The sequence below is a fragment of the Pteropus alecto genome, unplaced genomic scaffold (assembly GCF_000325575.1).
Source record: "Pteropus alecto unplaced genomic scaffold, ASM32557v1 scaffold106, whole genome shotgun sequence".
Taxonomy (NCBI): Eukaryota; Metazoa; Chordata; class Mammalia; order Chiroptera; family Pteropodidae; genus Pteropus; species Pteropus alecto.
Window position 1 is genome coordinate 2822684 of NW_006442103.1, and position 15677 is coordinate 2838360.

General features: G+C 37.4%; 1 protein-coding gene across 2 annotated transcripts in view; it reads right to left on the reverse strand.

The window, feature by feature from the left end:
- Window positions 1-15677, reverse strand: part of DPYD (dihydropyrimidine dehydrogenase) — a 707946-nt gene that overhangs the window by 7874 nt on the left and 684395 nt on the right. For both annotated transcript variants that reach the window (XM_006919549.3, XM_025038477.1), the window contains one exon: window positions 8966-9109. In XM_006919549.3, coding sequence (XP_006919611.2) covers window positions 8966-9109 — 144 coding nt within the window. The remainder of the gene's footprint in view (window positions 1-8965; window positions 9110-15677) is intronic.

The window sequence follows — 15677 nt, forward strand, 5'->3', positions numbered from 1 at the left end:
AGAAAAGGAATCATTATTCTATGTGCCTGAAAATGTGGACATTTGTTTAAAACTCAAAGCTTCCAGGTAGTATTACCAGCGTATAAATACCCTCAAGCACACATCCTGGAGCTTGGAGTTCACTGAAGGGCATACATAATCGTAAAGCACATATGGCCAGTCTAGTCCCTCCTGGACACACATCTGTGGAGGTTCGGGAACCTACATTCATTATTCCAAGCGGGGTGTGGATATACAGAGGTCGAATGATCTACTTTAGCCACCCCTGATTTGTGGAAATGTTTATGTGTAAATGTGTTTGTGGAGAAAATGATGCTAAATTTTTTAAAGTAGAGATAATACATTTGATTTAAATGTATGTTCTCAAAAATAATGTTGTGAAAGACTATAGAATTCCATAGTCACATCTTTGCCAATTGATTATTTGTTTGGGATAATCAAAAGTATTTTTAAAAAATAGAGATCAGTCAATATTTCTGTTTGATATAAAGTTTAGAACCAAGGAATGAGGAACTAGAAGTTTTAATTTGTTTGCTTAGTTTGAATTTGTTAGTTTGGGCCCATTTTTTTTTTTTTATAGGTGATTAAAGTATTTTCAAGTTGTGTTTGTTATCTGGCACATTAACTGTTCTTCCTAGCTTTAAATCTTCTACACATCAGATTAGCATACTATCAGCTATAAATAGGTGTCATTCAAAGTCCAGGACCAAGGACAACAATGCTGTGGACAAACACTATGACTTCTATCTGAAAGGGATCCGATATTTAAATTATGTGGGCTTGGCTGTTTAATCACTTCACCATTTCCTTTCCTGGACTATTACCAATGTCCTATGTTCTTACCTTTTACACCAAGCTTGCTACTGCCTAACCAACCTATCAAAATAGGAAAAGAAATAATTTGCTTTGTTTTCACTGAATTTATGCTGTCTCAATAACTTCATCCTTTGCTAATGATCTCAAGTCCAAAGTTTAATAATCTTTGCAGAATTTCACTGGGGTTAGATTTCTGGCTCTCTGGTCTACTTTTATCTTTTCCCTACTCTCCAGCCACATCCATTTCTCACCCTTTCTAGAGAACCTGGGGCAACACTTACTGTTCAACAGTGCGATACAGCAGTATCATACAAAAAGACTTTCAAAAATACAGAGTGCAATTTATTTTTGATATCCTATATAATGCCCTATGAGCTAGGAGGCCGGGAGGGGGACTGTATAGTTAGAAAAAGAAGTCTTAAGTTTAAACCAGTAGAACTCTGCTAACTGAGGACCCAGCATGAATAATCTGAGATGGGAGGACAAAGACAAAGCATGAGACAGGAAATAAAATAGTAGATTGGCAGAGAAGGTGTGACAATCAAGTGAACCAAGAGATAGAATAAAAGAAAGTAAGAATCTGGGCACTGAAGTGGGTGAGTAGGGGTGGTGGGGAGGGAGCTTATAAGTGAGAGACAGATAGATGAAGTTCAGGTGTGACCAAGGTTGGTACAGTACAGATCTATGGCCCTGATCACTGTTTTTTCTGTTTTATTTATTCATTTATTTTATTTTTATGTGGGGGTGGGCTCAGGCTTTAAAGTAGCAAATTCTTGCCAGACACTTCGGATTTAAATTTATTTAATGAAGCTAAATATGATTTTACTATATCCTTACCTATCTTAGACTTCAACTCTCAAATATGCTTTTCCTATCCTTTTTGAATCTAAGAACATTCTCTGTGGATATGCTAGAAAAATAATAGATGTTGAACAGTTCTTTCTAATTCTAAGTTAACAGCATACCATCTGCTCTAAGCAGTGGATGTATTTTTTCACTTTTTCTCTTTCTTTCTTTCTTTTCCTTCCTTCCTTCCTTCCTTCCTTCCTTCCTTCCTTCCTTCCTTCCTTCCTTCCTTCCTTCCTTCCTTCCCTTTCTTTTTTTAATCTAAATATATTTGTGAAGAAAATATCAAATTATTAAAAAGTACATTTTCTAGGCTTCTTTCACCTGTATTAAAATTAGACCAATACTGAAATAAAACCCAAACATATATATTTTATGCAAACTTAAGTCTGACAGCTGCTCTCGTTTTGTTCCATTTTCAGATAATTTCAGGCTTTGGCACTTCTGACTCATCCTTAAATCTTGATGCTACTCTCTGATGATCATTATTGGTGATTTGTGATCTGTATTTTCTTATATGACCATTGAATACTCATTATCTAAATATTTAATCTTTTTCTTACTCCTTAGGAAATTTAGTGATTATGTCATCAAATTTCTATTTGACAGCTTCTCATTCTTCTTGATCCATTTTCATGTTAGAGTGATTATAAGATTGTTTTCTATTGTTTTCTTTGAACTTCCTGAAACAAATTTACTGAAGGTGGGATACTATTTATCTAAGTTCAGACTTCCTTTTCGTTGCCTAACGAACTTTAAGATGATATGGGACGGTTACTTTCCTTCAAGATTCGTTTAGCCGCCATTTTCCCTAAACAGATTTTTATAAGGAGCCAGAAATAAGCCAATGCAGCAAGTCTCGTCATTGATTCTCTCTCTTCTGTGAGATTAAATTTCCAACAAGGCAATTCGATAATATTTCAGATGCTGTGCCTCTAGTGGGGTGGGTTTCACCCAAAGTCTGTACAGGCTCACGTCGCTCCTCTGTCGTGCCGTCTGGTCGACGTCTCTGCGTCACCTCCGGATAACATTTCTGCTTTCCTTGCATTTCACTCTCCTGCAGCAGCTTCCTCCGAACTCCGCCTTCGGCGTTGTGGTTTCCGTGCACGTGGACACCTTTCCGACATACGTTGCTCTTCCCCTAGCCCTTCGATCAGACTCATTTATTCCAAACAAGATATACCTCCTCCTCCTCATATTCCAGTCAGGGATACTATCTCAAAACATCCTCATAAGACTTAACAGGTGATTTTTACCAAATTTGTCCATGTTTTTCAAAGTTGTTTTTTACCTATAATTTGTCGGCGTGGGGACAACGGACGATGTTAATGCTGCCCCCTGCCCATTTCTCTGGTATCTGCTGAAAATTGCTTGAAAAGTCCTTCACTATTTTTTCTTTCTGTGCCATCTCTTTTATGTTTCATAGTATCTAATATGGTCTTACAGTTTTATCTGAGCACTTTTCTCCTTTCTCTCACAATTCAATTGAAATAATAAACCACTCGATCAGGCTGACTGGTCTCCTGCCAACACTTTCTTGCCAGTCTTATGAGATGCAGTCCATCTCTTACTAGAAGCAGCAGGAAGAAGAGATGAAAACATCACTAGTGCCCCTAAACCATTCATTTTCCTACCCAGAAATTCAAAGACATTAGAGATACATTCCTGGCTTCATAAAGAGAAGGAGAATTCATCCTCATATATATCAACAGAAGTGGGAAGCGTTCCGGGACTTTATAAGTCTTGGCAGACTTTCAAGTCTCTGTTATATGCTGCTTGGGAATAAAGCACGTTTCTCACTTCGCCCAGCCAAATGTGCACACTGTCACTTCACTTCTCCTCAGGGAGGAGACAAAACTGCCTCCTCTTTGGTTGCTTTTTCCTGGCATAGGTGAACCTGTGGAATGTGTCAGGAGCTTCTTCGGAAGGTCCTGGTCTGTCTTTCAGAAGAGGCCTTTGCACCTATTGCAGAAGCCGGCTCTTTTTCTTACTTTAGCTCAGCCTTCCCCCTCAGTCTTCCAGCACCGTTTTTGATTACCCTCTTCTTCCTCAAGATCCTTCACAGAATCAGCAGCTCCGTAATCTGGCAATATGCCTGGCAAATGCTGTGTCATTACGAAATGCAAATCGAGACATGGGGTTGATAAAGAGGAAATCGACTGGATGCCAGGCTGTTCCCTGAGCCCCGGACCTTCCTCTGGTGTAGGACCGAGAGCCTGAGACCATTCTTCAGCTTCTCAGGAGGCAAGGAAAAGCTGGATAGCATGTTGGCTAGCAAAGGCTTCTGGTTCTCAAGGACCTCCTGGTCACAGTACGACAGTGAATAACTACTCTTGATGCTCTACCTGAAGTTCTTAGCAGCTTAATGTTTACATCCTCTTACCCTTTGACATCACGTTTTTGAGAATGATCAAGAAAATTAGATGATTTTCCTCACTACTGTCTGCAATTCTGTCATTTCTATGAATTCCTATTGAACAGAGAATGAGATTACCACTTTGACGCTGCTACCCAGTCAATCCAGGGCTTGTACATTGGATGTAAGGTCCTGTGGCTGCATGTTGTTCCAAGTATGTAGGAACACTATGCTTTTCAAACATACTAATTTGCTTGAAATGCCACCTTCCTTACCAGCAGAGGATAGTGCTTCAGTTCTAGAGCCAGAGTTTGAAAGAAAATCTTGGGTTTGATACTTTCTTAGCTGTGTGATCTTGAGCAAGTTATTTAACCTCTCTGTTTGTTAATTACTTCATCAGTAAAATAGAGAAAATATAGGTACCTGATAAGGTTATTGTGAGGATTAAATGAGTTAATTCGCAAACACGAAGAACAGTGCCTGAAACCTCATAAGGACTCAATAAATATTAGCTTTTATTATTAATTCTCTGCTTAATTAACACTAATTTATTAAACTCCATGTTAAATATCACCATCTCTGTGAAGCTTTCCACAATTACCCGAGGCATAACTAATCCCTTTCACTCCTCTGTGTTCCCAGAGCATTTTGTACATATTTGATTGAACTGTAAATAATTTTTAACATGTGTCTTTCTCCCTTGTTAGACTATGAGCTCCATAAGGATAGATTTCTTTCTTTTTAAAATTCATGTTGTATTCCTAGTTTCTAGCACAGTTCCTGGATTGCAGTGAGCGCATAATAAATATATGCTCGTGCTACATCTCTCCCAGATTGGGAAAACCCCTAAGCCATGGATCATGCCTCGTCTTGGACACAGAGCCAGTCTTTACTGCACTGCTGGCCACATAGCAAATACTCAATAAATACTTACTGATTGACTGATATTGAAACTGCCTACTTCTGAGGCAATAGACCATTAAATCTCATCTGAGGCATTTGAAAGGAAAAGAACAACAACAAAAAGAGATCTATTGAGCATGGGTTTCTTAGAAATAATATTGTTACACTCATAACCAGGAAAGATGGGGGTAGATAATGCATGACTGAAAATCTTGTTCAGACAAGAGGGGGTTAGTTAACTTTGTGGGGCACTGGGACTCTGTCTACAGCAGATGGGGAATAATATCCTGTGCTAGCTGAGAGGATAAACAAAGCAGTGTCATGGAGTTTAAACTATTGAACAGAGGAATCTATAAAGAGGCCAGCAGAGCGAAGGGAAGAAACAAGCTAAAATAAACAGATGGGTGGACAGAGAAAATATTAAGCACAGAAATAGATAACCCGGGCCCTCCAGGAAAAAAAAGGAAGAAGGAAAAATGGTATGTCAAGAACAGAAACTCTGTAAGGAGAACACGAAAGTCAAAATAAAGCAGTAGAGGGCAGTACCTGCTGTGCCTGGGAATGTGTGCAAGAATAAAACCATAAAGATCAAGAAGCGATGTCTGATTCACATACAGAGAGAAAACGACTCTTAAAGGGCACACGGTGTTAATAACCACATGAATAACTGAATAACCACATGGCCTGAATAACCACACGGCCACGTCATCCAGACGAGGTCTGGAATAATGGGCGAAGGGGCAAAGCCTTGTATGGAAATGACAGTAAGCATGGCTCTTACATTTGAATGGAACTATGCTGTCTTTAATATTTCCACACACATTATTTTATCTAAAACAATGGAGTTGTGGCCTTCTGACATTATCTGGTGCTTACTCTCTCTCCTGCCAGTCACTGGCCTGGATTGTTACAATAGCCCTTTGACTGGTCTCCCTGTTTCTGCCCTTGCTCAGCTCAGATTTTGTATCAATCCCACGGCTAGAACGAGCCTTTGAAAAATTAAGTTAGGTCATATCATTCTTCCTTTCCTGCCAAGGACTTTCCTACTTCAGGGTCTTGCACTTTCTGCTCCTTCTGAATGGAATGTTCTTCCCCCGGATATCTAGCCACATCGTTCACTCTCGCTTTCCTAAATATTTACTCAAATGACGTTTAATCAGGCAGACATTTCCTGACCAACCTTTTTAGCAGTTCCTAGTCGCCTAATCCTTCTGTATTTTCTCCATAGCACTGTGACCATGTGACATAATATGTATTCATTTGTTCATTTGTTGATCGTCTATTTCTCCTGACTAAAATGTAAGTGCCACAAGAGCTGGGCTTTCAATTTTGTTCACTACTCAGTCGCTTATGACTATAGCAGTGCTGGAATGCAGTGGCTGCACGTTAACAATTGCTGGATGAATGACGAGACGGATGTATGGGTGAATCCGACAACGGTTGCCAGCTGGAGGTTGGAATCTCAGTGGTTATGTATGAAGACAAAATGAAACAACATGAGGTTTTGCTAAGATGAGCAGTAATTTCTGACCTGAAGACCACTTCCTCATTCTTAACACTTCCTCCTTTTCTGGTTTCCCCCACATCATCATTTTCTTCTGGTTGTTCGCCTATGTCTTTGATCGTTTATTCTCATTTGCTTCTCCATTCCTTCTGCTCCCTCGTAGGGTATTAGGTTAAGAAGTGACAAAATATATGTGAAGCTTCTATCTTGAGCTGGCACACAGTAGGAAGTCAACATATTAGTCTTTTTTTTCTTTATATCCTCTAGCATAGACCCATAAGTCACTAGAGTTCATTAATTTCAATATGTTCAAATCTCTTTTCAATATGCTAAAACTTTTCATCCAGTATCAAAACAACAACAACAAACAACAAACTCCATTAAACCTAAAAACACTAACAACAAAACCCTGATTCATAATCTTTTATTAATTTCAGTGGGACCATCAAACATCTAATCATTTTAGTCTCCTTATTTTCAACTCCTTATCCCTCAATATATAACAAGAATATCTAAGTCTTAAAGGAAGAAGTAACAAATATGTTACTTCATGTAATCAATGTCATCTCTGACTCTGTCCCCATAAACATGGTCACTCACCATTTCTGGGACCACCTTATGGGTTAGCTGGAACAAACGTTTTCTCCTTATCCTGCTAATCCCTACTCCAGCCATAGGTCTCCTTAAATGCCACTACCTCAGAGAAGCCTTCTTCGGTCCCTTCAATCTAAATTAGGTCTGGCTAGGAAAGAGACTTCATACATCCTATATTTTGTCTATATAGTTCATATCATAAATGTAATTTTATATTAGTGTGATTCTTTGTTTAATATCTGTTTCTTTCTCTATTCTGTATGCTTCATGAGGACAGAGGCTGTGTCTGTTTTATTTATTTATTGTACTATAGATACCCAATTCTGTGTCATGGTAAGTATGCAATAAAAACTTCCCGGAAAATATATGAGCTTCTTCAGAACTTCTGACTCGGTCGGCCTCCAGAGTGTTATGTATTCCTACTTTCATTCTTAAGTTCATTTTATTGGACAAAATAGAAATGGAGAGTCACCTTAACTTACTATCTCCTTCAATCTGTCCATTCCTGACATAATAACGAACAGTAGCCCACATTTATTTAGGACATATTTGGCACAGACTAAAAGCACTCCACACATTCCTTAATTTATAAGCTCATGAAGCAGTCACTTTTATTATCTCCGTCTCACAGATGAGCTAACTGAGGCAAGTTCACGCAGCTACCAAATGGCGGTGTCGTAATTTAAATCCAGTTAATGGGACAGAGTGGCCCCACACTTAGTTCCAGAAACTCTTCTCCACAGATGTCATCTGCTAACATCTCACAAACTTCATTATGTTTTTCAGTGAATGAAATAGCTTCTTAAGGTTTTTTTAATGGTCACTTTCTTTAAACATGGCTACTTACTAAAATGACACTGGTAATTCCACATTCAGCTTTATTAAATGCATAAGGCATGCGATAGGTAGAAAATCATGAGAGCTGTCACTCCTTTGATCCCGAATGACTTAATGTATCATCTGGGTTCCATTCTCTCCCTACTTGCAAAGGATGTAGTTTCCATAATCACTCCCTCCCGTAGCTTTAGCTATTCTCTCCTAGTGTATAAACGCGCCCAACCCTAGACGACTTTAACATGAACAAAACAACCTTTCCCTCACTCTCTGTTTCCTCTTATATGTTCCTTCTGATTTTTCCAAAGTTCCCGAAAGAGTATTCCGTACACCTTCTTACTTTCTCAACTCACTCTTCAGTTTACCACCTCCCAGGTCCCATTTTTCGCCACTCCACTGACGCTGCTTAGGCCAAGATGAGCTAAAACATAAAGGGTCTGAAAATAATAATAATAATAATAAAATATATGTATATAAAGGATCCAGAAGTGATGCTCAGGAGTTTGCAAGGCTATGGTTAAGGTGTGGGAATCTTAAGCGAGAGGTGAAGTAATCAGATTTGCATTTAAAAAAACACTCCATAATAGTTTGAGGATACATTAGAGAAGAATGAATGAAGAGGATGGGAGGTCAGAATATTTGGTAGAATATTCAGAATCCCCGGAAATAATGTATAAAGACCTGAATGAAGAGGATAGGAGGTCAGAATATTGGTAGAATATTTCAGAATCCCCGGAAATAATGTATAAAGACCTGCATTAAGGCCTCTGCAGTGGGAAAGAACAGAACAGGAGGGCGACGTGAGGGATGAAAACATCAGTGACAGACTCATGAACGGGATGAGGGAGAGGATGGAATCTAGGCTGAATTGCAGGCTTCTGGCTTAGAAAAGAGGGCGGATAGGGTGCTGTTCATGGAGACACAGGACCCAGGAGAAGAGCGGATTTCGAAGGAATGAGACTCAGTTCAAAGTCTGATGGGGTGGCCACTGTGCCGCTTGTGCAGACTATCCAGGTGGAAGTGACACATTTAAACAGCAAATGAACATTTAAACTGTACTGTATATTTAAACAGCAAAATAGACATACTTTTATACACGGCTTAATTTTTACCTTCATAGTAGGAATAGGCTTTTTAGGGGTAAAATAGTTTCTCTTGAGTGGTAGAAAAGCTGCATTTTCTTCTTTCAGTTTAATCTTGTTCTCTGCTATGATTTTCTTGCGCTGCTCAAGATAAGGTCCAAAACTTGGCAATTTCTAAAAGGAAAACATACAAATAAGAAAGCCTGTTAGGTCACCGAAGAGAAAAATGTGAGGATATAAATGTAAATTTTATCAACAAACAAATGTGCATTTGAGATTGTTTCATGTATACTGTAACGAGGATTTTATTCATTCCTGGACCAATAGTCTAGGTATCAGATTCCATTCATTATTAAAAAGAACACAAGAGCACAAATACCCCTTCCAAATATGTATATATTAGATATGCGAATGTTAATTAAAATACATTTCTAAATGGAATAAAATTTGCAACGATATACCAAATCTATTCACTTAAAACGGTAGCTATTAGTTAGATCATTTGTTTGGTTTGTATAGACAGAAGGTGAAACCTATTGATGCTTTTTTTCCTCTTCATCAGGTTTTTAGCACAATATAGACACAGCCACAGTTCCTGACAAATGCTTTTGTCAATAGCAAAGGTACTTTGCCAAAGTTCTAATCTGTATCTCTATTTTATTGTGTTCAAATTCTTACTACATCTCTTTAAAGATTGTAACAAATGTTGATTGCAATTTACTGGAATAGCTGAAAACAAGATGGTAAAAATATTGATTTCTCTGTACAGAAAATAAATTTTATTTTGCATGAAAGAGACCAAAATAGAAATAAAAAACGCAGAGAAAATATCATAGCGCTTAAACCAAGTCCATCAGTATTCGAAATCGCACCATGGAGATTTAAATCTCAAGGTTATTCAATTGTACTTCACAAAGTTCATTTACAAAGATACCTGGGTGTCATGGAAAAATGCTAAGTGGTTTCAAGTTAACACGAAAATGCCCTCATACTATTCATTATCGCACAATTATTTCCTCTTGGCTTTGTCCCTCTCCTCTTCTCGAACCTTTGATCTTCACTTTTACCGACACATATTGCTGGTGACAGACACCACTGAATTCCAAATGTTCTGTGTCTGCCTGTATAACCTGGAATTGCTAGGTCTGTTTTTTAAGATTGCAAAAACACCCTCTCTCTTTCTCTCCTGCAGAATAAAGCCCATTTATCTAGCTGACGGTGGCCTGGAAAACTACAGCACTTCAAGGTCACCCTGATCTCTGACCTAGCAAGTACTTTGGTGCAAAATCCCAAAACACTGGCCTCCACTTGCCAGGTTGCATAATGCCCTAGGAAAACTAGTTCTCTGGTCCTCTAGAGGTGTCAGTAGGATTGGGAAACGGAACTTTAAGGATGTTCCAATTAAGCCAAACTGCAACTGAAAATTTATATTAGGAGAGGGTATTTATGTGGCGATATCTAAGACTGTTACTTCCATTATCAATTTACTGTAATTATGTCCAGAAGTCAAGCAAATAGAAACAATGTTATAAATGCCAAGTTAATTTATATACGATTAAACTAGAACCATATACTTCATCTCTACACCTTGATGCTTTCCTAAATTACAATATTTAATTATTGCAATGATATGAAATGATATGATGGAGAGAGAGAATATTTTACCATCCTATTTTACCATAAAATAAGGGATGCTGTATTTTTAAAAAGCATAAAATAAATAAGAGCATAAAACAAATCTTCACTATTCATTACATACATAGCCTCTCTAATGTAGAAAAGATGATGCTTGTTTGAAATATCCTCTTGTGAAATGTCTTTTTCCTAGTGAGGTGTTAGGGATTGCACTTGGTGCCAAAGAGATGCCCCTGGGGTCCCAATAACGCCTTAGAAGGTGGTGAGTGCATGTCCACGCGATATAAATCTTGTCAGAATATCACTCGCTCTATATTTCTCTTACACATCAAAGGCACCTTAATCCTAATCTCATATTCTTAAAGATTATCAAGTATGGTTAAGACTTGAAACACATGACCTCTGGTCCTAGCAGACCCTTCATGGCAAGCTCGATTATAAATCTGAACCATTATCTTGATTCTCTGATTGGGTCTTACCACACTCATCACCAGCTAATGCCACCTAAGAGTCCCATAAAGGTTATTCAAAGGAAATCGTTCTTATCACTTTTTGATTCATCTTCTTTTAAACAGACCAGAAAAGATATTTTTCCATTTTGATTATTCTTTACCAAAGGGAGATAAATAAAGTAGTTAAATTTTAATGATGATGATTTTAAATTATTGCAACGATGGTGATAGCAACAGCAATAATAATATTTGAAAATCTCTTGATGCTGAATAGACTACAGCCTGAGTAAACATCTACCAGCCTGATATTTTCTGTAATTTTTTGCAGTGCTTGACATTTGTCACATTTAAATTATGCAGCTTTTCCATGACTAACAGTGCTATGATCTAAAGTGCAATTTTTAAATAATTAGTCCTAAAGAGAGGTTCTCAATTTAATGTAAAGATTCCTGCAATTTTTTCTTTGCACGTTGCTTAGAAAATCAATGGAAAAGAAGGAAAACAGTTGCCAAATTTTTCTTTAAATTAAAAGCACACCCACACAAAATATCAGTGACTGCCCCCTCAACTTTCTACCATTTATCTCCAAATCAAATAGGGTCCATTTGTGTAGTTTCTTACTGCTCTACAAAGATTCCAGAGGCCAAGGCAGCTTCCCCAACTTTACGGGTGCCATAGGTATTTTGTTTTCTGCATTAGTATAAGAAAGTTAAGTGCTTTTTTAAAAAATTACATTACACGTATTAAAATGCCTCTAGGAGATCTGAATACTGAACATTTTAAAAGTTAAGTTTTCCAAAAATATAAAACATCGATTCTCTCTTGCGCCAAAGGATCACCTTTGCAATACTACCTTTAGGCATATGTTTGTGTTTTGATCTTGCCAAAGAAACTAGCCAAAGCAAAACAAATCTAAGAAAGAGTGAAGATGAATGCATAGTTGGCCACAGTGTATGTGTGCAATCAGTGATGATTAATAAAGCATTTAGTTCAAATCTCTGCCTGAACATATAGTTAATTGATTTCCTATTGCAGGAGGAGAAGCAGCAGGAGCTTACCCTCTTCATTCATTATTTTCCTACAGAAAAAGGTGTAGCCTGAGGTAACTCAAAGTGAGCAGTTTTTAGCATCATGCTATATTTTTTAAACAAAGAGAAAAGTTCTTTAGGACTATCAAAAACTGCTTTGTAACTGATGAACTAAAAAAGCTCAGAAATGGCGTGATTTTTGTTTCAATAGTTTCTCCGGGGATTCATCACTGATGAATTTGTTCTCACCAGAAAAGCTAAATTCTACTCATTTAAAGATAACAGTATCTCATGCTAAAACTGTCTCTGTCCAGATATAAAAAGCATTACATTGCCGATAGAAAAGTGACAACATAATGAATCAACAATGATATCTTAAGCCAGCAAAGCTTTAAGGTAAAGAAGACTCTTTGGATTATAATTTATTCATGGATCAATCTAAAAGTAATTGAGCATATTATGAAATAGAATAGGGTTCTTGTTTCTAATAGAAGCAGGCACTGGTATCTTCCAGTTTAAATTGCATAATGTTTATGAGAATGGCAGCCAGTTGGCTAATAGCACAGGTCTATAGCGCTATAATGAATCAACTCTGTTTTCCTAATCATACTCTCTTATCTGATTGGTAACAGTAATAGCAAGAAAAGTAATTACTTTGATATCCAAATGGTAATAAGTTAAAAAGTTAAAAGATAAAAGCATTTCAGGTTTATACTGAGTGCAATGCACACACACACACACACACACATTGCAAATACATATATGTACACACACAGTGCGATATGTATATATTGCATATAAATCTGAAATCCACATATATGGATATTAGGAGTGTGTGAACATACACTGACAGACTGAGAATAAGGTAGATGTAAAGAAGATGTTTCACAACTCTCTAAGAATTGACTTTTTTTTTTAACAAAACATGTTCATATATGACTTAGTTACATTATTTATTTTTTGCTATTTATTCAACAAATACAACATCGAATACCTACCCTGGGCCAGAAACTGTTCTGTGCTTCATTAAAGGTTAAATAATTTCCACATGTTATGTGTACAATTATCATTGCTATTAATTTTCTGATTGAATTATATATCAAGTATACCTGTTTTTTGCAGTTATCTAAAGTATGATGTACTAAACTCTTGGGAAAACAGTTTGATCTCAATCAAATGACCAACAGTTGGAGAGAAAAATGAAGAGAAAACCTTCAAAGGATTGATCTTTAAAAACTCAAGAAGGCATTGGAGTACTTTTTGGATATCTAAAATAAAAAATGTGGGAGCACTGGACTGAGAGCATGGGTTCCCCAAGTCTGGTCCTAACACAACTTAATTTCAATCACTGTACACTCGGCAGGCTGCAAAGTGGTATGAGAGGTAGAGATGAGAAGTCTCTGTTCTGTCTGAATGCAGTTACTTTCGTCTTCCTTGCCCTCCATTGTGAGAATAATCAATTGCTTACATTTGACCCTGATTTTTATTTCAAAATCTATTTTACCATGGCTTAGATTCAGAAACTCAGATTTTCCTTGTGAGTAATTGGCATGTAATGCTTAATTACTGATAACAGTAAGCAATTTTTCACAATATTATCTAATTTGGAAAGTGAAAAATAAGACAGAGAGAGAGAAGGACCATCTATATATCATTGTTATAATGCTATGTGGTGCCCAATGGTACAAATTGGGATACCAAAGTTGGACATGCAAAATATATGAAATTAATGAAATTTAACTATTAGTTTAGCCCGATAAATTTAAGCATACAACTTTTGATAAAAAATCTGATGTCTATGTCAGTCAGAAGTAATAATAGTTCATGCTTCATAGTGAAAGTAGCAAGCCACCATTTTCAGGGTGGCTAGGGTACTGATTTAGAAGTCAAATTTGCATTAAAATCACAATTTTACACTCATTAGCTGTGTGTCTATGAGGCAATTACTTAACCATTTCTGCTACTAATTTTCCTTATCGATGAAATGAGAATGACAGTATTTAACTCACGATGTTGGTATAAGCATCAAATGGAATAATATTTGTAAAGTGCATGCCTGCCAATTTATTCCCATAAGCTTTAACCGCTGATACTGCACTGTGTACCATGCTCTGTGTCTCCATATTTGCTCATGTGTCCCTTGCTGGGCATGCCCCCTCCCTGTCTTTTACATTGGGTACATGCCCACTGGGAATTTCAGTCTCAGCTTTACCTTCATAGCATCTAGGTAATCTCCCTTACTGACTTCTCTCCCACTCAGTGCTAGAAGCCCTCGCAGTGCTCCAGCATACTCGTGGCACCTTTTACTCCTTGTACTTATTTCACCGCCTTATTACTCTCACCCCATGACTCCGTCTTCCCCACTTGAGGTCCCAGAGAGTTAGTTTTTGATTCAAAATATAATAGATACTCAATATGTTTTTTAAAACTTAATAGATAAATGAATGAATGAATACCGTGAATGTATTTTTAAAACCTTCCTGGTTGTCTGAAATGTCAGAGGATCCCAAACAATTACTTTTAGAAAGAAATTAAATTATATAAGTAGGTTCTTTTAATATTAAAAATTATGTAAAGTAAAAAAAAATAATACTTAAACAACAGCTGTGATTCATTAAATCAAAAAACATAAAGTGCCAGAAAAAAATTATGTACAGAAGATAATCTGTAACCTCAAAGAGCCTATAGTTAATAACAATTGCAGTACTCTGAAGACAAGGGCTATGGCAGAGGTGACACAGGATCTTAGATGAGCGATGACAATGTGTATCTAACCCAGGCTGAGGGGTCAGAGCTCTTCTCAAAGAGGTGACATATGAGTTAAGTTCTGAGGGATAAGGTGAAGACAGGTTGGCAAGGAGTGCAGATGGGGGTGTGAGGGTCAGAAAAGGAGAAGAACACCCTCCAAGTGGAAGAACCACCAGAGAGAAGGGTTACACTTTGGAAGAGGCTCTGGGGAGCCAGTAGAGTGCTAACCCTCTGCTCTGTGTTTAATAAGATACAAGAGGTGAGGCGCTTTCTCTGTGAAGGGGAAGCAGAGCGCATTTTGTTTTAAAGCGATGAAGTCGGAATGTATGTTAGAGAGAATGTCAACCAAGAGAAAGAAATCTAACACTAATGGAATGCCAAAAAAAGAGTGAAGAGGTGAGAATTTCTTCTTGCCAAGCATTGGGTAGGTGCTGGAGCCACAAAGATGACTGGGAGGCTGTTATCTCCAAAAGTAGCTTATGGCCTTGCGAGGAAGACTGACTCACGTCCAGTGAAACAGAGGGGAGACAATTATTATTTTAAATTGAAATATTATTTAAATGATGCACATCAGGTTACTCTAAAGAAACAAACTTCATTGTTTGTTGCAATAACTTTTAAAGCCATATCTTCAGCTTAAAGTTGGGAAGATTAGGTGCTGATAGTACGATTTAAAAGAAACAAAAACAGAAATAAGGTGGCCAAATCACTATGCATGAGAAATGCAGAAGAATTCTGAAACAGAGGGAGAAAAGAAAAGACGAGGAAAGAGGAAAGAACAAAAAGAGAAGGAAGAGGGAGGAAGAGAGAGGGAGCAGAGCCTGAGAGGATGATGGCTGAGGACTTTCATAAAGAGGAAGAGCTAATATTCAATTATAA